The 27,600-nt window shown below is 46.6% G+C and overlaps 1 protein-coding gene across 2 annotated transcripts in view; it reads left to right on the plus strand.

The window, feature by feature from the left end:
• dpy19l3 (dpy-19 like C-mannosyltransferase 3) overlaps positions 1-27,600 on the plus strand; it is a 171,592-nt gene that overhangs the window by 92,688 nt on the left and 51,304 nt on the right. For both annotated transcript variants that reach the window (XM_070898088.1, XM_070898087.1), the window contains exons 9-12: positions 632-763; positions 7,899-8,000; positions 11,076-11,149; positions 14,843-15,001. In XM_070898088.1, coding sequence (XP_070754189.1) covers positions 632-763; positions 7,899-8,000; positions 11,076-11,149; positions 14,843-15,001 — 467 coding nt within the window. The remainder of the gene's footprint in view (positions 1-631; positions 764-7,898; positions 8,001-11,075; positions 11,150-14,842; positions 15,002-27,600) is intronic.

Genomic DNA, 27,600 nt, shown 5'->3' on the forward strand with positions numbered 1-27,600 from the left:
TCTCTTTCTCTCTCCCCTGTCTGTCTGTGTGTGAGAACCGGGGACTGAGAATGGGACCGGACAGCCTTCGGGCGGGGTTGGAGGTAAGTTGCTGCTATGTGTTTTTCAATTCTTTCACTGTGTCTCTGGGCATCTGCTGTGCTGATTTCCTTAACTCTAGGTAAGGTTTTTCTGGAGAGGCCACATACGCTAGCCTAATCAGAACTGGAGTAACTCTCAGCTGGCCAAACTTCCCTAAATGACCAGAAGTGGAGTAGGTGGCTGCTTAAGTCCCCTTTGGCTGAAAAAAAAACTGACTTAAAAAAATCGTAACTAACTGAGTTACACTAGTGCAAATTGATTGGGGAAACTGTGGTTTTTCAAATTGGGCCAAAAAGAGCAGCCTGCTCCAAAAAAACAACGCAAATCACTGGGGAAAATTGAGCCCTCTTTCCTTTGAAAATTGACCATTTAAATGCCTGCTTCTAGCACATGTAAGAACATACTTAGTGTTATTTGCTTTCAAAATCTTAATGTGGGGCCTAAAAAATAATTTTGTGATTTACATTTATTTTGAATTTTTGGCAAATGATTGAGAAAATAATTTGTGTGAGGAGAAGGCTTCATTGGTGTAATATCTCTTCTGTTGCAGGTTACGTCACTATACCTTGTACATGTGGCTGCTTTGCTTCTCGTCTGGATCCTGCAGTTTAACAACTCCATGCTCCTGGGGTCATTGGTTCTAAGTTTCATTCTGGCTGCTTTAATAGTGCGCCACTTGCAGGTAGTAATAGAAAACCTTTTTTCATTCAAAATAATCGTAATATATGTAGACTTAAATCCTTTATAGTTATTACCATACTTTTATGAACTTCAGTTAGGAAGTATCTTAAATTGTGAAGAATATAGGGGGAGAAATTGGTATGCGATTAACTTGCACCCGTTGATTGCATTGCAGACAGCACATTAAATGGGTGCTGCTTGCCCTTTTAAATGATTGCTGCATGCAGCTAGCACTATCCATGCTGTTCATGGGCCACATGTAGTGGGGGGGGGGCGGGGATGGTGGCAGTATCGCGAGTGGCTAGTGCTAGTTAAAGACAGAGTGGCGGGAGTGTTTTCAAATGTCAATCTGGTCTGTGATAATTTGAGCAGTGGCTGAACATGCGAGAGAGCGAGCACCAAGGTTTTCAGTCAATACACTGGAGGTCTTGGTGGAAGCGGTGGAAAGAAGGAGCAACGTCCTATATTCGCAGTGGGACAAAAGGCCCTCCAGACGTACGCTCAGGAGGCAATGGGAATAAGTGGTGGGGGAGGTCAATGCCAGGAATGTTGCTCCAAGAACACAGATGTAGTGCAGGAAGAAGTTTAACGACCTGACATGAAATGTCAAGGTGAGTGAGATCTTCAAATGGCGTATCCTCCATCATCATCATAGGCAGTCCCTTGAAATCGAGGAAGACTTGCTTCCACTCTAAAAGTGAGTTCTCAGGCGACTGAACAGTTCAATATGGGAATTACAATCTCTGTCACAGGTGGGACAGACAGTTGTTGAAGGAAAGGGTGGGTGGGGAGTCTGATGTACCGCATGCTCCTTCCGCTGCCTGCGCTTGTTTTCTGCATGTTCTCGGTGACGAGACTCAAGGTGCTCAGTGCCCTCCTGGATGCTGTTCCTCCATTTGGGGTTGTCTTTGGCCAGGGATTCCCAGGTGTCAGTGGGGATGTTGCATTTTATCAAGGAGGCTTTGAAACGTTTCCTCTGCCCACCTGGGGATCGCCTGATGTGTAGAAGTTCCGAGAAGAGCACTTGCTTTGGGAGTCTTGTGTCGGGCATGCGGACAATGTTGGCCGCCCAACGGAGCATATCCTATCAACTGCATCACTAGCCTGATCCATTACTCAATTCTCTACGCCCCCACCTACCAAAAACCTACTCAACCCTTCAGTTCACACACTTAGCACTGTTGCAAGCTTCGCACTTATAACTCAGAGCACGTACACGCTGGCAGCTGTTCAACCATGATAGCCAATTCACCCAAACATATTGCAGGGCACTCACTGATACACTTAGCTTTTTCTTGCAGGAGAAGGTGGCGCATTACAGCAGGCAGCAGGAAAGAACTAGAGGAGGACAAACTCAACTGCGTGTTTTAAGCCCCATGGAGGAGACCATGCAGGCTGTCATAGGAAGGGGCGTCAATGGAGATGCCATTGGAGAGGCTGAAGGGATCGATGATGAGGGTATCTGCACACCTAATCCTCCTTCTGTTATCCCAGGTCTCCCCCTTCCCGCAATCTCTTCTGACTCGCAAGCTGCTGATGGTGTAATCACGCACTTCTTACTTCTCTCCTCTCTTCTCACCACAACCCAACCCTTGTCCCTTTTTCATTTTATATACCCAAGAACTGGAACTTTCCCAGTCGGCGGAGGAAGAGGAAGAAGACATCGACGATAAAGAGACACAGTCACTTGATTTTACACTCGCAGGCACCAGCCCAGACACTGACACTGCATGTATTTTAGAGACATGGACAGAGAGGGATCTGCACGTAGTGTGCAGGGAAAGGATAGCACAGGTACCGGCTCACTGGAGGGTGAGGTCGCACACTAGTTCTGCTGCAGAGGAGTCAGATGAGGACTTCGATGGGCCAGGCTGCAGAAGAAGGCTGATGGGTGTACATAACCAAATGCTTGGTGCACTGCAAGGCCTGCCAGAAAACATGTGCTCAATGTCAAAGAGCACCAATTTGGCACAGGGCTTTGTGCAGAGCTTGGAGCCTATTCTTTCCAACATGGAATGCATGGTCCCCTCCATCAACACACCTGTGGAACCCACCATGATGTAACATCTGATGGCCGATGTCACAGCTTCCATTGCAGCACAAACAGCTTCCATCAAAGGACTGAATACTACAGTGGAAGCTCAAACTGCTACCTTGCAAGCTCAGCCTGCTGCCATCATGGACCTGGATACCATTCCCTCACCTTGAAAACCTCTATTGGGTCACCTCTTAACCTTCTCTGCTCCAAGGAGAACGGTCTGAAATTTTCCAACCTCTCCTCATAACAGAAGTCCCTCATCCCTGGAAACGTCCTGGTAAACCTCCGCTATACCCTTTCTAAGGCCCCTGCACCTTTCCTGAAGCGTGGTGACCTGAATAGTCCACAATACTCCAGCTGAGGCTGGAGGTTTTCAAGATAATTAGAGGTTTGATAAAGTAGAAAGAGAACAATTAATCCCTCTGGCAAGTGGATCAATAGCTAGAGGTCTTAGTTTCAAAATCATTGGCAAAAGATCTGGTGGGGAGATGAGAATTTTTTTCACTTAGCGAGTGGTTGGGATCACAACTCCTCTAACTGAAAAGGTGGTGGAAGCTGATTCCATCAGTAATTTTAAGAGAGCTGGACAGGTACTTAAGTATAAACAACTTTCAGGGTTCAGACAAAAACGGAAATGTGGAACTAAGCACAATTGCTCTTTCAAAGGGCCAGCACAGGCACAATGTGCCGAATGGCGGCCTCCTGTGCTGTAAGTTTCTATGATTGTATGGCATCATATAGCTTTTCCTTACCCTGCTGGGCCGGACTGCCGCGCTGCTCCTTCCGCTCCCCGGCCTGCTCCGATAATGCTCATGGGCCGGGGGCTGTGCAGACTGTGAGCGCCGTTGGAGCGGGCTGGGGAGCGGAGGGAATGGCCTGGCCAAAGCGGTCTGCGTGGCTCCTAGCCTGAGCGGGCCGGGGAGCGGTAGGAGCAGCGTGGCGACATATCACTCCAGGGAGCAACACGTGCTGGAGCAGGAGAGTGACGGCAGTCAAGAGGGCGACTGGATTGGATGTCACCAAGATCCAGGTCAATGATTGGAGTGTGGGCAGGTACAGCAGGAGAGGCGGTAAGCAGCAGAGAAGCAGTGAGGTCAGGGCGAAGGAGCGGCGAGAGATTGAGGAGCGGCGAGAGATTGTAGAGCGGCGTGATCGGGGCCCAGGAGAAGCACGAGTTCAGGGCCCAGAAGAGGCGAGGGCCCAGGGGCAGCATGGGCCAGCCCACACTGCGATATGTATGCGCACTAGGTCCATGCAGCAGAGCTGATCTCCAATCGTCTTGGTTAATCCTTGCCACTGGACCAAGACCTAGCTCTGTCAAGCCCGTGTGGTGGCTGGTGTGCAACAGCCACCAAACGTTTAAAAAAATCCACGCATAGGCATCTTCCACCCTTCAATATGCAGTTCGGGACCTGGAATATTCAGTCCTTCATTGAAACACCTGTGAATTTTTTGGCGTGGAAGCAAGTCATTCTCGATTCGAGGGACTGCCTATGATAATGATGATGGATATCACTACTAAAAGGGGCTTCCAGTGTGTCACAGCGGTCCATCAATCTGTGCTCCCAACAGATCGCTGAGGCGCCACCTCGAGAGAGAGAGAGAGAGTGGCAGTGGCTCCATGGAGCACGAATCTGCTGTCCTCTCTCAGGAAGACTGCATTGCTGTTGCCACCCCTGCCACTCCACCAGTGCCCTTGCTGTTGCCTCTGTCAGCCAGCCCAGACTGCTGCAGCCCAGGCTGAGATGGTGCAGTCTGAAACCAGGCCTTCTAGGCCCAGAACTGCTTGAGGTAGCCCTCGAAGGCCATCTGCAGTCTCTTCAATTGAAGGTTAGCAGCGTTTTCACCACCTCATGCTTCAGCCACCGGGGAAGCACCTCTTAGAAGCACTTGGAGAGGCTCCGTGAGCACCCTTATACAACAGTGCACTGCAAACTGTTAGATGTTACTATATCTCCAGCAGCAGCCTGGAAAGAGTCAATCGCATAAAAGTTAAGAGCCATGCTCACCTTGACAGCCGCAGGCATTGCTGTCCTTGCCCTACTTTGTGGTTGCAGTTTTGGGTGCAGCAGTTGACAGATTTCAGTCACAACCTCTGTTGTGAAGCGAAGGTGTCTTGAGCATTGGTCTTCGCTGAAGTTGAGGTAAGAGAATTGCTCCCTAAAGACCCTCTGCGGATATGCCGTCCTGCTGAGAGCCCTCCTCCTCCTCCCCTCTTGCAGTATGTCCAGCTCTGTGTGGTCTCTCTTCATTCTCTCAGTCATGCATAAATTCCCAGAGGAAGCCCTACCAGGCCACCCATGTCTGGAAGCAACTTGTTTCATCACAAGCTTTTAAATCAACAATAAAGTACTTGAGCACCAGCCAGACCACTCCCTGAAGCCTATTCAAACTTTAGTCAAGTATAGGAAAGCCCATAAACACATACAATTGCACCAGCAACCAGAAGAAATAATTCAGCCACTAACCAGTAAGTACTTCATGATCTCTTTAAATAGTGCTGGTGGGAGGTTCTTCATTTTATTTACTGTAGTGTTCAGCTGTGTGAGGTTAAGAGAGGATGTAGGCTGGAGTGTGACTTTTGAAAATGGCAGCATGGTGTCAAATAAGCTTTGCACACTGCTGTCATAATCTGCTCTGCATGCTGCTGGCGGTCATTAGGTGCGTGCGTGAAAATCCCTTTACCAAGATGGCGCCCGGCGCACTTCCCATCAGAAGTGTGTGCACGCATCTCTGACCCCATTTTTAACTATTAGGAGACAGCGTAGCGCCTAAAAAAATGGGCGTACACAACCAATTTCTCCCCCATCATATTCTAGGTTGTTTTGATTCTAATGACAAGTAGTGACTGAAAATAATTGTTCCAACTTCTATATCAACATGAGGTTACAGTGAAGATTGTAATGTTACAGGCATAACCAATCAGTCTTATTGTTACTCAGTCACTGAGCATCTTAAAAGTAAATCAAAACACTTAACCAGCAGCTTGTTAGGGTGTTCCATCCTTTATTCAACTAGTTAGAGTGAGTGAGAGTGCAAGTGGAAACAGAATGTAGATTTTCCACAAGGCGGCGGGAAAGCAGACAAAACTACTTAGTTGAAGATATAGGGGCCAAAATTCACCTCCCCTCAAAACGGCGCGGAACTACTGTTTTTGAAGTCTTCTGGCCATCGCAACCAGAGAAATTCAGCTCCTCAAACTTGTTTTCAAGCAGGGAGGAAATGGCCTCATCATGGGAGCAGAGCGGAGTGGCCATCACTAGCGGGTCAGAAGTGGGGGAAGGACGTAGGGGCAGGAGTGATAACGGCGCGCTGCGCATCGGATGACTTCACAATCTCCAAGATGCAGGAGCTCGAGGCGGTAAGGTTTAGCACCAGCGCTAACCTGCCATGCAAGTTCGCGGGTGTCAGTAATTCTGCCACGCCTGGTAAGCATGGCAGGTTAGCGCTGGTGCTAAACCTTACCACCTCGAGCTCCTGCACCTTGGAGATTGTGAAGTCATCCGACGCGCAGCGCGCCGTTATCATCCCGGATCTTAAATTCACTTCACCCCCTCTCACTCATCAGCGCCGTGCCGATTACATCATCGCGCTGGCGTGTCACAACATCTCTCCCCTTCAGTTAAAGGGGAGGGCCACTGCGAGCTATGCATCTTTTTTAGTTAGGTCCACTAGGCCACCAGCGAGGGTTTCGGCTGGGCCAACGGTCTGGCACCCAAGAGGGGGTGCGCACTGCCTGTTGGCGGTCTGTTCGAACCCGGAGGCATAATTGTCGGGCCAATTTGGCAGTCGGCTGGCAAAAAAAAAAATGGCGTCGACGTCAGCGCCACCTCCCCTTTTAAGGGCGGCCGCGCCCGCAACCAACAAGGAGTGCCCTGACACATAAAGCTGTCGGGGGCACCAAGCGGCGGTCAGGAGACTTTGGCAGGTGAATTTCCCTCCCGGGGCAGCTCCATTGTGGTGCGCGCACTGATGACATCTTCAAGACGCATCTGCAGTAGCGGGCCGGATCATCACACCGCAGCAAAAAGCCCTGAGCTGAATTTAGCGAGCATCTGCCCCGTGGCTTCCGCTTTCAGGCTGCCAGAGGCCTTATCGGGAGGCTGAATTTCAGCCCCCTATTTTTTTTAAGGGACACTGGGGGGAAAAATTGGCCTCCATTGCGCCTCCCATTATCGCCCCCGCAACGGCATACTGGGCATGGCAACGTTACCGACACCCGCGAACTTGCATGGCCGGTTAGCGCTAGTACTAAACCTTGCCGCCTCGAGCTCCTGCACCTTGGAGATTGTGAAGTCATCCGATGCACAGCCCACCGTTAGCACCCCGGATCTTAAATTCACTTTTCCCCTTGCAGCATTACCGGACGTCAACAACGGCAGCTGCAGGGGGGGTGGGTTGTGACGTCGGTCGGTTGCTTGGGGAGCGGTAATTAAAGACATAGAATGTCAGCTAGGCCAAAATTTTATTCTCACCCCTGTGTGCTGTTCTTTTCAATTTTTCCCATCCCGTGATTGAGCAGCCCTACACTCTCCAAGAGTGCTTGGGGCTGCTCCTCATGGATCACAGGTGCCGTCGCCCACCATTCCCAGCCTTACCTTGAAATCACCTCAGCATTGGCCCTTTTAAGGGAGGAAAGGAGCCTGTGATCCCGGCAGCGCAGCACAGGACATTGTGCAGCTCTCTGCCACTGCCACCCCTCTACGTTTAGCGCTCCACGGGAAGTGGTCGCTCTTGATTTAACTCTCCACTTCCCTCCTGGAGCGCTAAACCGCAAGTTCACATCCGATGGAATTGTGTAGTGCTCAGCGATACTTTTGCGCTCCCGCAAAAGTTATGCCCCCAAACGGGGTGCCACGCATTTTCTAGCCCATTGAACCTTCATGAAAGTATTTTGGATTTGTTCCAAAAATTGTCAATGTAATACTATACAAAAGCAAATTTGAATATTTTAGAAAATGCTACGGCAGTTTGATTTTCTTTCTGAGTGTTACACTTATAGTCATATTTCCAATAAATCTTTGGGTTGTCCTGCTTAGCTGATAATGATTTTTTGGAAATGAAGAATCTAATCTTGGCATTTTCTCTTTTGTTTTAGAGGAATTTAAAATCTGGCACTTTTGGTCTAAGAGTTTTGAAACTATTGCTGCATCTAACTGTAGTATTCAGCTTAACAGTCCTAATAAATAATACAAGTAAGGTATGTAAATAGAGTTATTGTAAGTCTTTTTTGTGAAACTTTGAGGAAACTCCAAAATGAGTTGCCTACAGAAGAATGCAATGAGGCTGTAATGTATTTTGGTAATGTGTATCTTCCACTAATTTATTTTGATCTATAAAGGACCCTAAATAAGAACAAAAGGAAATGACTGCGGATGCTGGAAATCTGAAATAAAAACAGAAAATGCTGGAAATACTCAGCAGATCAGGAAGCATCTGTGGAGAGAGAAACAGAGCTTAACATTTCAGGTCAATGACCTTTCATCAGAACTGGAAAAAGTTTTGAGCAAGTGCAGGGGGAGGAGAGCACAGAACAAAAGGGAAGGTTTGTGATGGGCAGGAGTGATTAAATGACAAAAGGTATAATAGTGCAAAAGGAGATGTTAATGGGGACAAGTAAAGAAACAAAAGATGAGTCTAGAAGAGGTCTATATGGGAATGGCAGAATCATCAACAGTTGCCATGTGAAAAAATAGGGAGCAGAGGTTATGGTCTAAAATTGTTGAACTCTATGTTGTGTCCAGAAGGCTGTAAAGTTCCTAATTGAAAGATGAGGTGCTGTTTCTCGAGCTTACATTGAGCTTGGGTGGAACAGTGCAAGAGGCTGAGGATAGAGAGGTGAGAGTGGAAGCTCTGGGTCATGTTTAATGGACTGAACAGTCATCCAATCTGCGTTTTGTCTCCCGGGTGTAGAGGAGACTGCATTGTGAGCAGCGAATGCAGTATACTAAAGTCCGACTGCGGCAATTACAGAGGAATCTCCCTGTTATCAACCAATGGGAAAGTCGTCGCTAAAATCCTCCTCAACCGTCTTCTCCCTGTGGCTGAGGAGCTTCTCCCGGAGTCACAATGCAGATTTCGTCCCCTAGGGGGTACAACGGACATGATTTTTACAGCGTGACAACTGCAAGAAAAATGCACGGAACAGCACCAACCCTTGTACATGGCCTTCTTGGACCTTACAAAGGCCTTTTGATACTGTTATCCGCGAGGGACTATGGAGCATCCTCCTCCATTTCGGCTGCCCCCAAAAGTTTGTCAGCATACTCCGCCTGCGCCACGACGACATGTAGGCCGTGATCCTTACCAACGGATCCATTACAGACCCAATCCACATCCGGACCGGGATTAAGCAGGGCTGCGTCATTGCGCCAACCCTCTTTTCTGAATGTTCCTCGCTGCCATGCTTCACCTTGCACTCAACAAGCTTCCCGCTGGAGTGGAACTAAACTACAGAACCAGTGGATCCCGGTTCAACCTGCGTCATCGAACTATAGTACGCAGACGACGCTTGCACGCATTCAGAAGCTGAACTCCAAGTCATGGTCAACATCTTCACTGAGGCGTATGAAAGCATAGGCCTTACAATAAACATCCGCAAGACAAAGGTCCTCCACCAGCCTGTCCCCGCCGCATAGCACTGCACCCCCAAACATCAAGATCCACGGCACGGCCCTGGACAACATGGACCACTTTCCATACCTCGGGAGCCTTTTATTAACAAAGGCAGACATTGACGACGAGATTCAACACCGCCTCCAGTGCGCCAGTGCAGTCTTCAGCCGCCTGAAGAAAAGAGTGTTCGAAGATCAGGCCCTCAAATCTGCCACCAAGCTCATGGTCTACAGGGCTGTAGTGATTCCCGTCCTCCTGTATGGCTCAGAGACTAGGATCGTGTACAGTATACACCTCAAATCGCTGGAGAAATACCACCAATGATGTCTCTGCAAGATCCTGCAGATCCCTTGGGAGGACAGACACACCAACGTTAGAGTCCTCGACCAGGCCAACATCCCCAGCGTTGAAACACTGACCAGCTCTGCTGGGCGGGCCACATTGTTCGCATGCCTGACACAAGACTCCCAAAACAAGCGCTCTATTCGAAACTCCTTCACGGCAAACGAACCCAACGGGCAAAGGAAACGTTTCAAGGACACCTTTAAAGCCTCCTTGATAAAACGCAACATCCTCACCGATACCTGGGAGTCCCTGGACAAAGACCATCCTAAGTGGAGGAAGTGCATCCGGGAGAGTGCTGAGCACCTCGAGTCTCATCGCTGAGAGCATGCAGAAACCAAGCACAGGCAGCGGAAGAAGCGTGCGGCAAACCAGTCCCTCCCACTTGTGACAGAGACTGGAATTCTCGTATTGGACTATTCAATCACCTAAAAACTCATTTTTAGAGTGGAAGCAAGTCTTCCTCGATTCTGAGGGACTGCCTATGATGGGTGATGATGATACTAAATTGAAAGAAGTACAAGTAAATCGCTGTTTCACCTGGAAGGAGTATTTGGGGCCTTGGACAGTGGGAAGGGAGAAGAAAAATGGCGGGTGTTGCATCTCCTGCGCTTGCACGGGAAGGTGCCGTGGGAAGGGGAGGTGATTGAGGAGTAGACCAGGGTGTCGTGGAGGGTGTGGTCCCTTCGGAATGCTGGGAAGATGTGTTTGGTGGTGGGATCGCACTGGAGGTGGCAGAAATGGCAGAGGATAATCTCTTGAATGTGCAGGTTGGTGGGGTGAAAAGCGAGGACAAGGGCAACCCTATCGTGGTTCTGGGAAATAAGAACATCTGGCTTCGCAGTATTTTTACATCGGATATATAGCACAGAATCAAGCCGTGCGGCCAACGTCCATGCCAATGTTTATGCTCCACTCGAGCCTATATTTACTTTGCGTGTTTTCTGAAGAAATATTTGATAAGTAACACATTCACAAACATCAAAACTATCTTTGCAGGGACAAACAAATGTTGTCAGGAGCTTAAACTTTTCTTGTGCAAAATGAATTTCTAACAATCAGTAACATGTTCTATGAATTCACAATTTCAAAAGCATGTATAACTTTGGTCAACACAAATATTGGTTGTGTTATATTTATTATTATTTTCCTTTTAATTCTTAAGGGCTTCTCATTACTTATTTGTATCCCAAGAGATCTTGCTTAGTAACTCATGAATGAGTAACTACTCACAGAAACAGTACTGAATGGAAGCAATTTAATGGTAGAACTATAAATTGCTGATGTGATCTCATCAATGTGTTCCTTTTTGTTGCAGAGAATTCTAGGACTAGAATCCGATGAACATATTTTTAAATTCCTTAAAGCGAAGTTTGGATTTGGAGCAACAAGGTAAAATTTATTTATTTTTCTTCTTGTGATAATCTTTACCAATTTGCCAGTCATAGTAACAATCTTTCACTCTCCTCAAACCTTTCATAATTTTGACAACCTCCATTAGATCCCCCATTAACCTTTCGGACACATTTTCGACAGGTTTGCAGTCGGTTTTTCACCACCTTTTTTTGGCGCTAAATGAGTGTCTTAACATTTTGTGCCTGGGCAGAAATTTCCGCAGTGGTTTTGTGGCGGTGCTAAGACTTAGCGCCTGCCCAGTGTTTTCACCGTTTGGATGCCGTCAATCGGCATGCAATGCTGCGCTATCACCCCAGGTGGAAAATTCGGCGATATCGCCTGATTTACCGTCCGCCCGGGAACCCGCCAGAAACAGCCGAACCCAGGGCACACCCGCCACTAATGGCGCTATCTTGAAAACGGATCAGAAGTTCAGTGCATAAAAGGATTTGGAGAAGAAGCTTGTGTTTTACACAGTGAAGTTTTATGTGAGTTTATGGTTCTGAAATTCTTTCGGACGAACGCCTCCGACCGGAGAATTTTTCCGAAAGTACCTGGTGGTCCCGGAGGAGCGTAGAATTCCAGTGGGGAGGCCTTCCCTTCCCGCGGGTGCGAAGTATGCTCCCGTCCTCCAGGTTCCCACACACAAGATGCAGTCACATGTCACTGCTCAACCAATCAGGTAAAGTATTCTCAATTAATAACAATGAGAACTCCATATCTACGAGCTTTCATTGCTATTAATTGAAAAAAAACACAGTAACACCAAATAAAAAAAAATAAAAAGCACACCTCACATAATTAAAATTAATTGAAATTAAAGTTAATAAATATCTTGGAGATAAAAAAATTCCGAGTTTTTTTTTAAATTATGGTTTTAAATAACTTATGTAGTGGGCACGGTTTTTAAAAATGAAATGTGTTTTTAAATTTTATTTTTTATGTTTTAAGTGTGTGTTAAAATTTTTATGCCTGTAAAAAGTAGGCTATGCTCCTGCTTTTATCAGGCGCAAGAGTTTTGAAGACATTTGCTGGGCAAGATATGGGTAAGCACCACAATCTTGTCCATGCAAATATCCTCGCTCTCGATATGCTGATGATCTGTCAAGCTGGAGCTTGACAGATCGGAAAAGCTGGTTTTCAGCGCATGCGCATGAAATGCGCTGAAAACAGGCTTTTGCAATGCCTTCCCGGGTCCGTACACACTCTGTACGGGCCTGGGGAGGATGGAATTTCCGGGCCTATAGTTCGTTTTAAAGAATATTTAAGGACATTTTTAAAAAATGGGGTCTGTACTATGTCGGCCATTATTCCTGGCTGGTGTAATTATACAGTGTCAAGCTGAAAGAAGGCTTATTGATGAGCATTTTGAGTGTAATCGAAAAGGTCGCAGACGTATGGGGAGGAGGCCTTACCCCCCACGAGTTTACAGGCAACAGCGCTCATACCTGCAGCTCTCTGAGACACAGTGCATTAGAAGGCTACGCTTCTGAAAAGAGGTGGTCGCAGAGATATGGCAGCTCATAAAGGCAGACGTACAGCCTACCAATGGTAACAGGACTGCACTGCCCATTGAGGTGAAGGTGACTGCGGCACTTGCCTTCTATGCCTCCGGCTCCTTTCAGGCATCAGCAGGGGACATATGGTCCATCTCGCAGTACGCTATACATTGCTGCATTCGCCAGGAGACTACTGCGCTGTACACACGCAGGATAGACGTCATAAACTTCCCAATGACCTAGGAGGCACAGAATGAGAGGGCTGTAGATTTTGGATGAATTGCTGGCTTCCCCAAGGTTCAGAGTGCCATTGACTGTTCGCACATCGCCCTGCGAGCACCTTTACTCAATTCAGAGGTTTACCGAAACCAAAAGAGATTCCACTCCATGAACATACAGATCGTTTGCAACCATACTCAGCGCATCATGGCAGTAAATGCCCAGTTTCCAGGGAGCATCCATGATGCTTTCATCTTTCGTGAGAGCAGTGTCTCATACCTGTTCAAGTGTCATCCACAAGGCCAGAGCTGGATGCTGGGAGACAATGGTTACGGCCTTGCCACCTGGCTCATGACCCCCCTCTGGAACCCTCAGACAGAAGCCGAGCATCGCTACAATGAGCGCCATATAGCCACACGCAACATTGTCAAGTAGACAATTGGAGTGCTGAAGCAGCAGCGCTTCCGATGCCTGGACCACTCTGGAGGCTGCCTGCAATATTCCCCTTGGCAGGTCTCTGAGTTCATTGTGGTGTGCTGCATGCTACACAACGTAGCCATCATGAGTGGACAGGATTTGCCAATGGAGACTGCAAGACCACCTCAGGAGAGAGGGGAGGGGGGGCCTGGTGAGGAACCCATGCCACCACCCCCACCACAGAGGAGGCCTCGTGCAGCTTTCGCCACTGCAAGAGCCTTACATCAGCAGCTCATAATTCAACGCTTTGCATAAAGAGTGAACGGCACATTTGACCATTGTCTGGCCATTCTATCCCACCACGCTGACTATTCCCCCTCTTATTCTGCAAATGAGACACTACACAGGAATGGTTACAGTAAACAAAATAATTTAATAAGCATTGGAAACTTGTTAAACATAATTTTGAAACTTAAATACCTTTTAAACTTTTATAAAATAACAACAACAAATCAATACCAGAACAACAACAAATCAACAACCCCTGCCCCGAAAGTCTTTTACCTCCGGCTCTTTCCTTTCCTTTACCCCCCCCGCCCCCATCGCTGGTGCTGTCCGGAGGAAAAAGAGGAGTTGAGTGCATCAGCCTGCCCCCCCCAGCCCAAGTAGGCTGCTCTGTCTGCTCCTCTCCTCCAAGTTCCTTGTCCTTGCCCTCATCCTCCTCCTCCCCTGCCCTCCCCCCCCCCCCCACACACACACATGACGGCCCGAGGTGGAGGCTTCCGTTGAAGGATTTGGCGCATGCGACTCCTCATCTGGAAATCCAAAGCAACAGACGAATGGTTAGCAGCAGGGGAGGGTACAGGGTGGCATGAGTAAGGTCACATGTCACAGGCTAATTTGAAAGTTCTGATTTAACTTTCTTGTTGTAAAGGAGCACATCCCCAAATTCCTCTTTATTTATGGCAATGAAAGGGAAGTTTAAGTGTGAAACTGGAAATTAAAATTGTTGTGGGGGTGGGCGGTTGGGGGGTGCACAGTATGTAATGGGTGTGTCTATGAATAAAAGCTTGTGAGCAACTAAAGACTGGGCTCTAGTACTCTATTCTTTACCACCAGGCTATCCGGCTTTTTATATTTTGTACTTCATTTAAAGTGGCTGCTGGCACAATTAATTTGGCCAATCAGCTTGTATTTTTATCCTTGATGTGAAGTATTGTCTTTTCCCAAATAAAGCATCATGTCAGTTGAAGTGAAACTAAAAACTATTATAGGCATTGTCTGCAGAGATGAATCCACAAAATCTTATGTGCTTGTGCAAACAGGGTTTGATGTTAGAAGTCCAAATTCAGAATGAATAATATTGAAATATACCTCTACGATCGACTGAATCTAGTAATGCAGAACTCTTAATAATAACTAGCAATTATGTAAGATTGAAGTTACTAGTCCAACATATATAAAATGATGCCAGATTGAGATCTTCAAGTTCTCATGTATGCACAGTTGAAAATATATTTAGTAGAAGCATAATGTTTTTTCTCTTTCTCTTTAGGGATTTTGATGCTAAGTTATACCTGTGTGAAGAAGCATTTGGCCTGCTGCCTTATGATACTTTCCAAAGACTTATGCACACATTGATTTTCCCTTCGTATCTTTTAGCTCTGGTTATCACAGTGAGCATTGCTGGAACTGTTGCTATTCGGAATCTCAGGTATGTGTATTTATGGCAGTATTTGTTAAATGTCACCTCAGCATTATCCTTTGTTATTGAATCAGATCCTATTGGTACCTATTTGCTGCCACATTATACTGTGGGATGGTTATTTTTCAACTAAATAGCAATAGTGCTGTGCATTATTTAAGAGTGGATAGATTTGATTTGTTTTCAGTTTTGTTTTGAGCCGATGTAATATCACAGAGACCAACAGAATTTTCGACTAAATTACAAGTTATTATTTGCAAAACAAATTATCTACTCCATATAAGAACAGAAAATGCTGGAAATCTCAGCAGGTCGGGCAGCATCTGTGGAGAGAAAGCAGAGTTAATGTTTTGGGTCGATGATCCTTCATCAGAACTGGAGAGTGTTCGAAAAGAACATATTCTTAACAAGCTCTGAAAGGGAGAGGGGAAGAAAGAACAAAAGGGTAGGTCTGTGATCTTCCCTTTTGTACTTTCTTCCCCTCCCTCTTTCAGTGCTTGTTCTTTCCGAACACACTCCAGTTCTGACGAAAGGTCATTGACCCGAAACGTTAACTCTGCTTCCTCTCCACAGATGCTGCCTGACCTCCTGAGATTTCTAGCATTTTCTGTTTTTATTCCAGATTCCAGCATCCGCAGTATTTTTGCTTTTGTGTTATCTACTCCTGTGATGTTTTGATCATTATCATCATCATAAACAGTGCCTCGGAGTCGAGGATGACTTACTTCCATACTAGAAATGAGTTCTCAGGTGACTGAAGAGTCCAATGCGGGATCTACAGTCTCTGTCACAGGTGGGGCGTACGGTGGTTGGAAGAACAGGTGGGTGGGGTGCCTGGGTTGCCATGCGCTACTTCCGCTGTCGGCGCTTGGCTTCAGCTTGCTCTCGGCGAAGAGACTCGAAGTGTTCAGTGCCTTTCTGGATGCTTTTCCTTTAATTTGGGCGGTCTTGGCCAGAGATTCCCAGGTGTCGGTGGTGTTGTGTATGAAGAAAGAGTCAGACTGAATACTGAGCTCAAAGTAAAATGTGACTTTAGTCTTTTATTGTAGGTCTCCAGAGAACCTTTCCAACCTGTGAAGCCTCCTTAAATACCTGTGCTCCCAATGGATTATGGGATCCCTTGGGACTCCAGGAGATGGGCCCTTTGGTGGCTGTACAGATAAAATACAAGTCCACATATATAACAACACTCTCCCGATCCCCCGTCCCCGCCAGAGTCAATAATGTAACTATTTACACTGTGAGTCTATCTGGAGCCCTTCTTGTCCTGGTTGATCATCTTGGTGTGAAAGCTGGTGTTGTTGAATCATTTGTTAGTCCCTCGCTGGGCTGCCTGGTGTGTTGGGCCCTGCAGGACTGCTGTGGATGATGGGTTCTGCTTCGTGGTCAACCGTGGTGCCGTTTGCCACTGGTGTGTATGTTGGGGGATCAAAAAAGGTAGGGTTCAAGGTGGGTTGCTCAGGATAGTCCGTGAATCTGAGTTTGATTTGGTCCAAGTGTTTCCGGTGAATGAGTCCATTTGAAAGTTTGACCCGAAACACCCTGCTCCCCTCTTTGGCCATGACAGTGCCGGGAAGCCACTTGGGACCTTGTCCATAATTTAATACAAATACAGGATCATTGATTTCAATCTCGCGTGACACATTTGCTCAATCATGGTATGCATTTTTTGAAGCTGCCTGCTCTCTACCTGTTCATGTAGATCAGGGTGAACCAACAAGAGCCTTGTCTTAAACGCTCTTTTCATGAGGAGTTCAGCAGGTGGGATCCCAATGAGTGAGTGGGGTCTCGTGCGGTAGCTAAGCAGGACTCTGGATAGGCGAGTCTGCAGTGAGCCTTCAGTTACTCTCTTCAAGCCTTGCTTGATGGTTTGCACTGCTCTCTCTGCCTGACCATTGAACGCTGGTTTAGACGGGGCAGATGTGACATGTTTTATCCCGTTACGGGTCATGAATTCTTTGAACTCAACACTGGTAAAACATGGCCCGTTGTCGCTCATCAGGATATCGGGTAAGCCGTGTGTGGCAAACATGGCCTGCAGGCTTTCAGTAGTGGCAGCGGACATTATCTCTCATTCAATCCACTTGGAGTACGCGTCTACAACCACAAGGAACATTTTACCCAAAAACGGGCCTGCATAGTCGACATATACCCTAGACCACGGTTTGGAGAGCCAAGACCATAAACTTAGCGGTGCCTCCCTGGGTACATTGCTTAATTGCGAGCATGTATTACATCTGTGAATGCAGGACTCTTAAGTCCGCATCGATACCAGGCCACCACGCGTGGGATCTGGCTATCGCTTTCATCATTACGATACCTGCATGGGTACTGTGGAGGTCATTGATGAAGGTGTCTCTGCCCTTCTTGGAGACCACTAATCGATTGTCCCACAGCAGGCAGTCTGTCTGTATAGACATTTCATCTTTGCGCTGCTGGAATGGCTTTATCTCTTCCTGCATTTCCACTGGGACACTGGACCAGCTCCCATGAAGCACAAAGCTTTTGACTAGAGATAATAAGGGGTCCTGGCTTGTCCAGGTTTTGATCTGTCGGACAGTGACGGGTGATTGCTCACTCTCAAATGCTTCCATAACCATGGTTAGATCTACGAGCTGCGCCATTTCCACCCCCATGGTGGGCAATGGCAGCCTACTGAGAGCATCGGCGCAGTTTTCTGTGCCTGGCCTGTTGCGGATGGCGTAGTTGTATGTGGACAACGTGAGCGCCCATCTCTGGATGCGGGGCGAAGCGTTGGTATTTATCCCTTTACTCTCGGAAAACAGGGATAATAAGTGGCTTATGGTCAGTTTCCAATTCAAATTTTAGCCCAAACAGTATTGATGCATTTTCTTTGCCCCATAGACACACGCTAATGCTTCTTTTTCAATCGTGCTGTAGGCTCCCTCAGCCTTAGACAGACTCCTGGATGCATAAGCAACCGGTTGCAGTTTCCCAAAATCATTAGCTTGTTGCAGTACACACCCGACGCCATATGACGACGCATCATATGCTAGTGCCAAATGCTTACATGGATCATACAACACAAGCAATTTGTTTGAGCATAACAATTTTCTCGCTTTTACAAAAGCATTTTCTTGGCTTTTGCCCCAAACCTATTCGCCCCCTTTTCGTAGTAAGACGTGTAGTGGTTCTAGCAGTGTGCTGAGACCCGGTAAGAAGTTACCAAAGTAGTTCAAGAGTCCCAGAAACGACCGCAGCTCCATCGCGTTCTGTGGCCTCCGCGTGTTCTCGATTGCCTCCTTCTTCGCGTTGGTGGGCCTGATGCCGTCCGCCGCAATCCTCCTTCCAAAGAACTCCACTTCAGGCGCCAGGAAAACGCACTTCGAGCGTTTTAACCTGAGCCCCATGCGGTTGAGTCGACTAGGAACCTCCTCCAGGTTCTGCAGGTGCTCAACTATGTTCCGACCTGTAACCAAGATGTCGTCCTGGAAGACCACGGTGTGCAGGACCGACTTCAGTAAACTTTCCATGTTTCTCTGGAATATCGCCGCCGCTGATCGGATTCCAAACGGGCATCTGTTATAAACAAAAAGACCCTTGTGCGTGTTGATGCAGGTGAGAGCCTTCGATGATTCCTCCAGTTCCTGCATCATGTAGGCTGAAATCAGATCCAGCTTCGTGAACGTCTTTCCTCCCGTCAGCATTGCAAAGAGGTCGTCGGCCTTTGGTAGTGGGTATTGGTCCTGCAGGGAGAAACGATTGCTAGTTACTTTGCAATCGCCACAGATTCTGATGGTGCCGTCTCCCTTGAGGACTGGGACAATAGGACTGGCCCACTCGCTGAACTCGATCGGTGAAATGATGCCCTCTCTTTGCAGCCGGTCTAGCTCGATGTCTACCCTTTCTCTCATCATGTACAGTACTGCTCTCGCCTTGTGATGGATGGGTCACGCCCCAGGAATTAAGTGGATCTGCATTTTTGCTCCTTGGAATTTCCCGATGCCTGGTTCGAACAGCGAAGGAAATTTGTTTAAGACCTGGGCACAAGGAGTGTCGTCAGCGGACGATAGCGCTCGGACGTCGTCCCAGTTCCAGCGTATCTTTCCCAGCCAGCTCCTGCCGAGCAGCGTAGGACCATCGCCCGGTACCACCCAGAGTGGTAGCTTGTGCACTGCTCCATCATAGGAGACCTTTATGGTAGCACTGCCGATTACAGGAATCAGTTCTTTCGTGTAAGAACTGGAATTAAGACTGGCCTTGATGCCTTGTTGCACCATGTAATGTCTGTAAGCTTGTAATGTTTGTAGCTCCACACTGTGGATGTGGATGTATTGTGTACTGCAAGTGCAGGGTTAATAATAAATAGAACCAGGCAGATTTCCGGAGTCTTCCGAGAGAGCTGCCTGCCATGTTGGAAGCTCTGTGTGCTTGTACTCTGTGAATATATCACATTTGGCGATTGAGATGGGATTTTTCAGATGATTTAAAGCTTAAATTTTGTTGGTGAAGGATTCAGCCAGCCAACAGAGAGCCTTTGGAAGTTTCTGTCTTTGGAAAAAAGCAACAAAATCCGAGGTAAAATACAGCACACGGTGTGAACAGCTAGAGATTAAAATGGCAGGTGTAATCAGACATTTGGGGGAATATAGACACCGGGAACTTTTTAAAGCGTATGTGGATCGGCTAGAAATGTATTTCACTGCAAATAACATAATCGAAGTTCCAGACAATGCAGTCCAGAACCGGGCTGTGTTGGAATGTAAGAGAGCGATCTTTTTATCAGAGGCAGGTCCGGCATTATATGACACTCTTGTAAATCTGCTTGTGCCTGACGAGCCAAAGGACACAACGCTTAAATTAGACTTTAACAAAGCTGGAGCAGCACTATAACCCCAAACCGTTAGAAATTGCTGAAAGCTATCGTTTAGGGATTCGGAATCAAAAGGCTGATGAAAGTATTAGTGATTACATCGTAGCATTAAAAAAGCTATCGATGCACTGTAATTTTGGAAACTTTCAAAACTGAGCATTACGGGATCGTTTTGTTTGTGGGGTGAAAAATGATGCGATCAGAAGGAAGTTATTGATGACGGATGACTTGACTTTTGAGATTGCTTGTCAGACAGTGAGGTCAATGGGCATGGCCGAACAATATTCCCGAGAATTAACCAAGATGAATCACCTGCAGGTTCAAAGTAAAAGACGGTGGGGGCCCAAAGTCTCAGAAACTGGAAATTCTACCAGAGCGTCGAAGTCGTGCTATAGGTGCCTGGGACAACACATTGCTCAAAGTTGTCCATACGTGAAGGCAGTGTTTCTTCTGCAGGAAGACTGGGCAGCTTGCGAAGGCATACCGACTGAAGGGCTTTTAAAGCTATGAGTCCAGCGTTCAAAGCTATGAGTAGAAATCCCAAGAGACTACATAGCATGGAAGAACAACAACAGGACGAGGAGATGTTAGAGTTACACGTCATCAGGAGCACGAGGTTAACGGACAGCGATTCGGAAAGCATCAAAATCCACATAGATGTTGTGGGATTCAAGATACTAATGGAAATTGACACGGGTGCATCCGTGAGTGTAGTATCGGAGTCACTGTACTGCGACAGATTGCATGATTTACAACTGGAGAAATCCAAGATAGAGCTGCGAGGCTACTCGGCAGAGAAAATCCTGTGGTAGGTCGTATCACCGTACCGGTGAAATATAAAGATCAATTTCAGAACTTGCCTCTAATAGTAGTGAAAGGAGACAAGCCGGCCTTACTAGGAAGAAATTGGTTGAGCTTACTGAAGCTGGATTGGCATAAGATTTTCTGTGTGGAAGCGAGATTTTCATCAACGGATGAGGTTATCAAGAAGTATCCAAAGGTGTTCTGCGAAACGGGCAGTCCGATCCAAGGCCTCAAGGCGAGTGTCAGGGTACAGAAGGACACTAGATCGGTTTACTACAAGCCACGTTCCGTACCATATGCACTCGAGGAGAAAGTTGAGCAAGAACTCAAAAGACTAGAGACTGAGAACATTATTTGTAAGATAGATCGATGTAATTGGGCTACACCCATTGTTGAACCTAAGTCTGATGGTAAGGTAAGATTGTGTGGTGATTATAAAGTCACCGTAAACCAGGTTCTGGAGGGTCATGTCCCCAATACATTGCCGAATATAGAAGAATTGTTCACAACACTGACAGGTGGTCAGATCTCAAAACTGGATCTTACGAATGCCTACTTACAGCTTGAACTAGATGAGGAGTCCAAGTCATGTTTGACTATAAATACTCATCTAGGCCTATATCAACTTAACAGGCTACCGTTTGGAGTGTTTTCCGTCCCTGCCATATTCCAAGGGGTAATGAACCAGATTTTGCAAGGTATTGAAGGGGTAGTATGTTGTTTGGGTGACATACTAATTTCAGCACCAAATAGGCAAATTCATAATAACATATTGAATGAAGTCCTCAAACGGCTAGAGAAGCACAGAGTACGAGTGTCTGCTCGTAAGTGTGTTATTTAAAAACTCAGTGGAGTACTTAGGGTAAAGAGTAAACAAAGATGGTTTACATCCAACCATGGAAAAATTGGATGCGATCAGGAATGTCACTGAACTTCGTTCATTCTTGGGTCTTTTGAATTATGGGATGTTCCTACCAAATTTGGCTACAGTATTACATTCACTGAAAGAACTTTTGAAAAAACAGGTCCATTGGAAGTCGTTAAAAGAATGCGATACAGCATTCAAGGAGTGTAAAAGCAAATTGGTAGAGAGCACCATGTTAGTTCATTATGACATATCTAAGGCGATTAAGCTAGTATGTGATGCCTCTTCATATGGAGTTGGGGCAGTAATCTCTCATGTATTAAGTAGTGGGGAGGAGAGACCAATTGCTTTTGCTTCACGCCCTCTCAGTGCCAGTGAGAGTAATTATGCACAAATTGAAAGGAAAGCTTTGGCATTAATTTTTGGGGTCAAGAAGTTTCACAAATACTTGTATGGTCGTAAGTTCACCGTCGTTACGGACAATAAGCCCCTAACAGCAATCCTCCATCCAAAGTCCCCAGTTCCAACATTAGCTGCAGCCCGAATGCAGAGATGAGCTTTGATTTTGTCAGCATATACATATGATATTGAATACAGACGATCAGCTGATCACAGTAATGCTGATGCAATGTCTAGATTGCCTTCCCCATCACAAGTTACACCCGATAGGGAAGAAGTGTTTTATTTTTCATACATTGATGAACTGCCAATCACAACTGAAGAGATTGGTAGAGCAACCAAACGTGACCCAGTGATGTCAAAGGTGTATGAGTATATTGCAAATGGATGGCCAAACCAGGTAACAGACAAAGATACACATCCATTCTTCATTCGTAGGAATGATTCAATTATTTCTGACTCATCAGATAGTTTTGATATACCAGCAGCAAATCCTAAATCCAATGTACTGGAAACAAATCCAGGAGAGAATCAGAATGAAAGTCTGAGTCCGAGTCAGGAAAACAAAGAGCCTGAAGTTAGAGTGAGTTCAAATGAAAATCAAGGAAATTCCGTGGAGGAAAACGTTCCTCAGGATGAGCCTTGAATGAGTGTGAAATCGACACCATGTTTGGAAGGTTCTGTTCGAGAGCGAAGGTATCCTCTTCGAAACAGAAAACAAATGATAAAGTTAAATTTGTAAATATGGAAAAGAAAAATAAGTTTATATCCTGTGTTATGTATAAACATGAAAGTTATGTATGATGTTTGTTATGATGGCTTCTTCATTAAGGAGGGAAAAGTGTAATGTCTGTAAGCTTGTAATGTTTGTAGCTCCACAGTGGATGTGGACATATTGTGTACTGCAAGTGCAGGGTTAATAAACAGAACCAGGCAGATTTCCGGAGGCTTCCGAGAGAGCTGCCTGCCATGTTGGAAGCTGTGTGTGCTTGTGCTCTGTGAATATATCACACACCACAACCTTTCAAAAGTCTTTTTTCCCATGATGGATTGGCTCGCGCCCGTGTCCAGCGCCAGTGACACCTGGAGTCCATTTAGTTCAACATTCAGCATTATCGGGGGACAATTTATGGTGAATGTGTGCACCCCATGTACATCTGCCTCCTCTGCCTGAGGCTCTGGTTCGTCGTGATCCTCCGTGGATCTATCCTCTTCTGCAACATGGTGATTTGCAGGTTTAACAGGCTTAGCAGCTCGCCTGCACACTTATTGGAGGTGTCCCATTGTTCCACAGCCCTTGCAAACGTATTCTTTGAATCGGCATGAATGGAAACGATGATCACCTCCGTAGCGCCAACCAGGTATTAATGGCCTTGCATTCATCACCCTTGATGGTGAACTCTGAGTCATCTGCGGACGTGCAGCTGCAGGTATGTGTGACCTGCCCTGTACATTACGATTCGAAAACAACATCACTTTGTTGTAGCAGCACTTGTGTGCTGAGAGATTGGCTTCGTATCGTCACTGGTGGCAATGAACGCCTGGGCTGTCGCTATGGCCTTACTCAAGGTTGGGGTCTCGACAGTCAAAAGTTTGCGAAGTATGGTTTTGTGGCCAATGCCAAGTACGAAAAAGTCTCTGAGCATGTGCTCCAAATGTCCTTCAAATTCACAATGTCCTGCAAGGCGTCTTAGCTCGGCGATATAACTCGCCACTTCCTGGCCTTCAGATCTTTTGTAGGTGTAGAACTGGTACCTCGCCATCAGACTGCTTGCCTTCGGGTTCAAATGCTCTCGGACCAGTGTGCACAAATCGTCGTACGATTTCTCCATGGGTTTCGCTGGAGTGAGCAGATTCTTCATGAGGGCATACGTTGATGCCCCACCGATGGTGAGGAGGATCGCCCTTCATTCCCCATGAAGGGCGATCCTCCCCATCTAGCTCATTGGCCACGAAGTATTGGTCAAATTGCTCCACAAAAGTTTCCCAATCATCTCCCTCAGAAAATTTCTCTAGGATGCCCACTGTTCTCTGCATCTTTGGGTTTGCTATCTGTATCTCGTCGCCAGTTGTTGTGTATGGAGAAAGAGTCAGACTAAACACTGTGAGCTCAAAGTAAAGTGCAGATCTCCAGAGTGCGCCTCCAACCTGTGAAGCCTCCTTAAATACCTGTGCTCCCAAGGGATTATGGGATCCCCTGGGACTCCAGGGGATGAGCCCTCTGGTGGCTGTACAGAGTAAATACGTCCACATATATAACAACTGGGGATGTTCCATTTTTTCAAGGAGGCTTTGAGGGTGTCCTTGAAGTGTTTCCTCTGCCCACCTGTGGCTCGCTTGCCGTGTCGTAGCTCTGAGTAGAGCACTTGTTTTGGGAGTCTCGTGTCAGGCAAGTGGACGATGTGGTCCGTCCAGCAGAGCTGATCGCATTTGGTCAGTGCTTCAATGCTGGGGATGTTGGCCTCAGCGAGGACACTGACGTTGGTGCACCTATCTTGCCAATGGATTTGTAGAATCTTGCGGAGGCAGCGTTGGTGGTACTTCTCCAGTGTTTTGAGGTGCCTGCTGTACATAGGCTATGTCACTGAGCCATGTAGAAGGGCGGGTATCACCACTGCTCTGTAGACCATGAGCTTGGTGCTGGGTTTGAGCTCCTGGTCTTCAAACACTCTGTTCCTCAGGCGACTGAAGGCTGCACTGGTACACTGAAGGCAGTGTTGGACCTCTTAGTCGATGTCTGCCCTTGTTGACAGTAGGCTCCCGAGGTATGGAAAATAGTCCACGTTGTCCAAAGCCTCATCGTGGATTTTGATAACCGGGGGGGCAGTGCTGTGTGGCGGAATCAGGTTGGTAGAGGACCTTTGTCTTTTGGATGTTTAGTGTACGGCCCATGTTCTCGTACGCCTCGGTGAAGGTGTTGACGATGGCTTGGAGTTCAGCCTCCAAGTGTGTGCAAACGCAGGCGGCGTCTGCGTTCTGTAGTTCGATGACGGAGGATGGGACGACCTTTGATCTGGCCTGGAGGCGGCAGAGGTTGAACAGATTCTCGTTTGTCCTGTAATTTAGCTCCACTCCAGCGGGGAGCTTACTGAGTGTGAGATGGAGCATTACAGCAAAGAAGATCGAGTAAAGTGTTGGTGCGATGACAGCCTTGCTTGACCGTGGTTTGAAGGTGGAATGGGTCTGTGGTGGATCTGTTGGTTAGCATCACGGCTTGCATGTCATCGTGGAACAGGTGGAGAATGTTGACAAAGCTTTGATTGCAGCCGAATCTGAGGAGGACGCTCCATAATCCCTCATGGTTGACGGTGTTGAAGGCTTTTGTGAGGTCAAAGAAGGCCATGTACAAGGGTTGGTGCTGTTCCCTGCATTTCTCGTATCTGCCACGTGGTGAAGATCATGTCCTTCCGCATTGCGACTGGGAGGAGTTCTGAAAGAGGTAGCTATGGAAATAGTAGATGCATTGGTTGTCATCTTCCAAAATTCTATAGATTATGGAACAGTTCCTGCAGATTGGAGGGTGGCAAATGTAACCCCACTATTTAAAAAAGGAGGGAGAGAGAAAACTGGGAACTACAGACCGGTTAGTCTAACATCAGTAGTAGGGAAAATGCTAGAGTCTTGTTAGATCTCTTAATTTCCAATGAAATACGAACTCCAATGGTAGTTTTAACTTTTTAATCTTGGCAGAGCGTAACAAGCTGCTGGCTGATTGCCAGTTTCTTTATCTTACTGAGACACATGGTCAAAATGGCTGTATTTTATACCGGGTTCAATTTACAGAAAAGAACTCGCCTTCTTTGACCTTATTGGCTCACTACCCAAGGTCCGAAAATGTCAAGTTGATTGATGACTTAACGCAATGTGGCTGAAATGTATGTAGCATCTCTAACTTGTTGTCTGTGAATTTTCACAGCCTGTCTAAATGCAGCCTGTTTGAATTCTCTATCAATCCCCCCCTTTGATTCTTTCACAAACTGAATCATAAAACATCAGGTATCACTGGTTAAACATTCTACAAAATAATTTCATACATGTTAATAGAGTTTCCTTCTAAAATTTGTTGATGTGTTTCGCCACATGTCCGGACTAGTAGCTTCCACACAAATTTACACCAACCCGAGTTCCATCGTGGCCACAATGGAAGTCTGGTTTTAGTAGGTTAATTAACCTTATTCCAATTTAATCCAAATCAATATCTTAATTCAACCAGTAAACCACCTTTCCTTAAGCATAACATACCCCTGTGCCACGTACAGACGGTCTGCTGGGACCTGCAAGGTGTCTCACCTGCGGGACAACAGCTACAGCCGCCTGGTCGCAACAACATTTAATCAACATAAACAAACAATATAAAAGTAAAACAATTACAACAAATAGAATTAAACCTTCTACCAATGAAGTCCCATTCAGTGGCTCCATTCCACAAAGTGAATGATGGGGGTTGCTTAAGTTTTTCTACCTCCTTTTGGATATGCTCCGCTAAGTGGGTAATTTCTTCGGAGCTATCTGGGATATATGTGCAATACTCAGTTCCGAGTAGGGCGCAAGTACCTCCCTTTTCAGCCAGGATGTAATCAAGGGCCAGTCTATTCTGTAGGGCTACTGTGCGGATTGCTACCATTTCTGCATTGATTTTAACTAGGGCCTCTGAGGTATCATTGACTACTCGTTCCACAACGGATGCCATGTTAATGGATTCCCTTGCCAGTTTGGCGGTCCCATACCCGGGGATCAGAATGGCAAAGAACCTCTCTGTTTCTGTGATAGCTCTCTTAGGACGGTGTAAATGTTCCGACAGTGACTTTATATGATACATATAAGGCACAATGTCGGCTAAATAGCAGGATCCCATCCAATTCTGGGGCAGCCAAGGGTAGGCCTTGTGGCCACACACCCAATAGGTGCCATTATATGCAATGAATGTTAGCTGTTTCTTTGTCAGCAACACTCCGGGGCCTGTCCAGGCTTTTCCATCTGTTTTATTCAGAATCCCCGTTACGTTAAAAATTCCCACATCGGCCCAGTTTGGACGGTTCCGTGGCTTGATTATGTTATAATTCCGGGAGCAGTTACTATACCCCATATTTGGCCTCCTTTGATGTTTCTAATCAGACAGACCGATTCCCCCGGTCTTCCTATTCCCGTTGTATTAGTGATACCAAAAAATGGGAGCTGTTTGGAATTATTGTACCACGGTTGGTATCCCCCTTCAAAGGTAGTCAGATTGTAACCTGCTGACTTCCATTTACGTGCCCAGTTTTCCGTATCCTGAAACGCATTGCCTGTTTTATTTTGATTAATTATCCACTCAGCCATTTCCGAGATATTCAAGGGAACTGGCATCAAGGGAATCCCTCCCTTTGAGTGAATAGGAATATGCGTACACACCCAACAACTAGAAATGTTACCTTGTTTGGCATAAATGTATGACATATATAAAAAGGTATTTACATGTAATTCCCTTGCTACCCTACTATTCCCCTTTGGTGCAGAAGGTGGGCTAGTAAGAAGTAGGCCTATGCCTAGAATACCTACAATCAATACTACAGTAAATTTATACATTTTCACGAAAAGTAATTGTCCTTATTAGATTTCAGCTTCCGTTACGGGTGCTCGTTTAACGTTTGAAGCGTGGATCCAGGCTTTCTTTCCTTGGACTTTAACAGCTGCCTGGGTGGTCAATAACACTTGATAAGGTCCCTC

Source organism: Pristiophorus japonicus, chromosome 13 (genome assembly GCF_044704955.1).
Source record: "Pristiophorus japonicus isolate sPriJap1 chromosome 13, sPriJap1.hap1, whole genome shotgun sequence".
In the NCBI taxonomy this organism is placed as follows: domain Eukaryota; kingdom Metazoa; phylum Chordata; class Chondrichthyes; family Pristiophoridae; genus Pristiophorus; species Pristiophorus japonicus.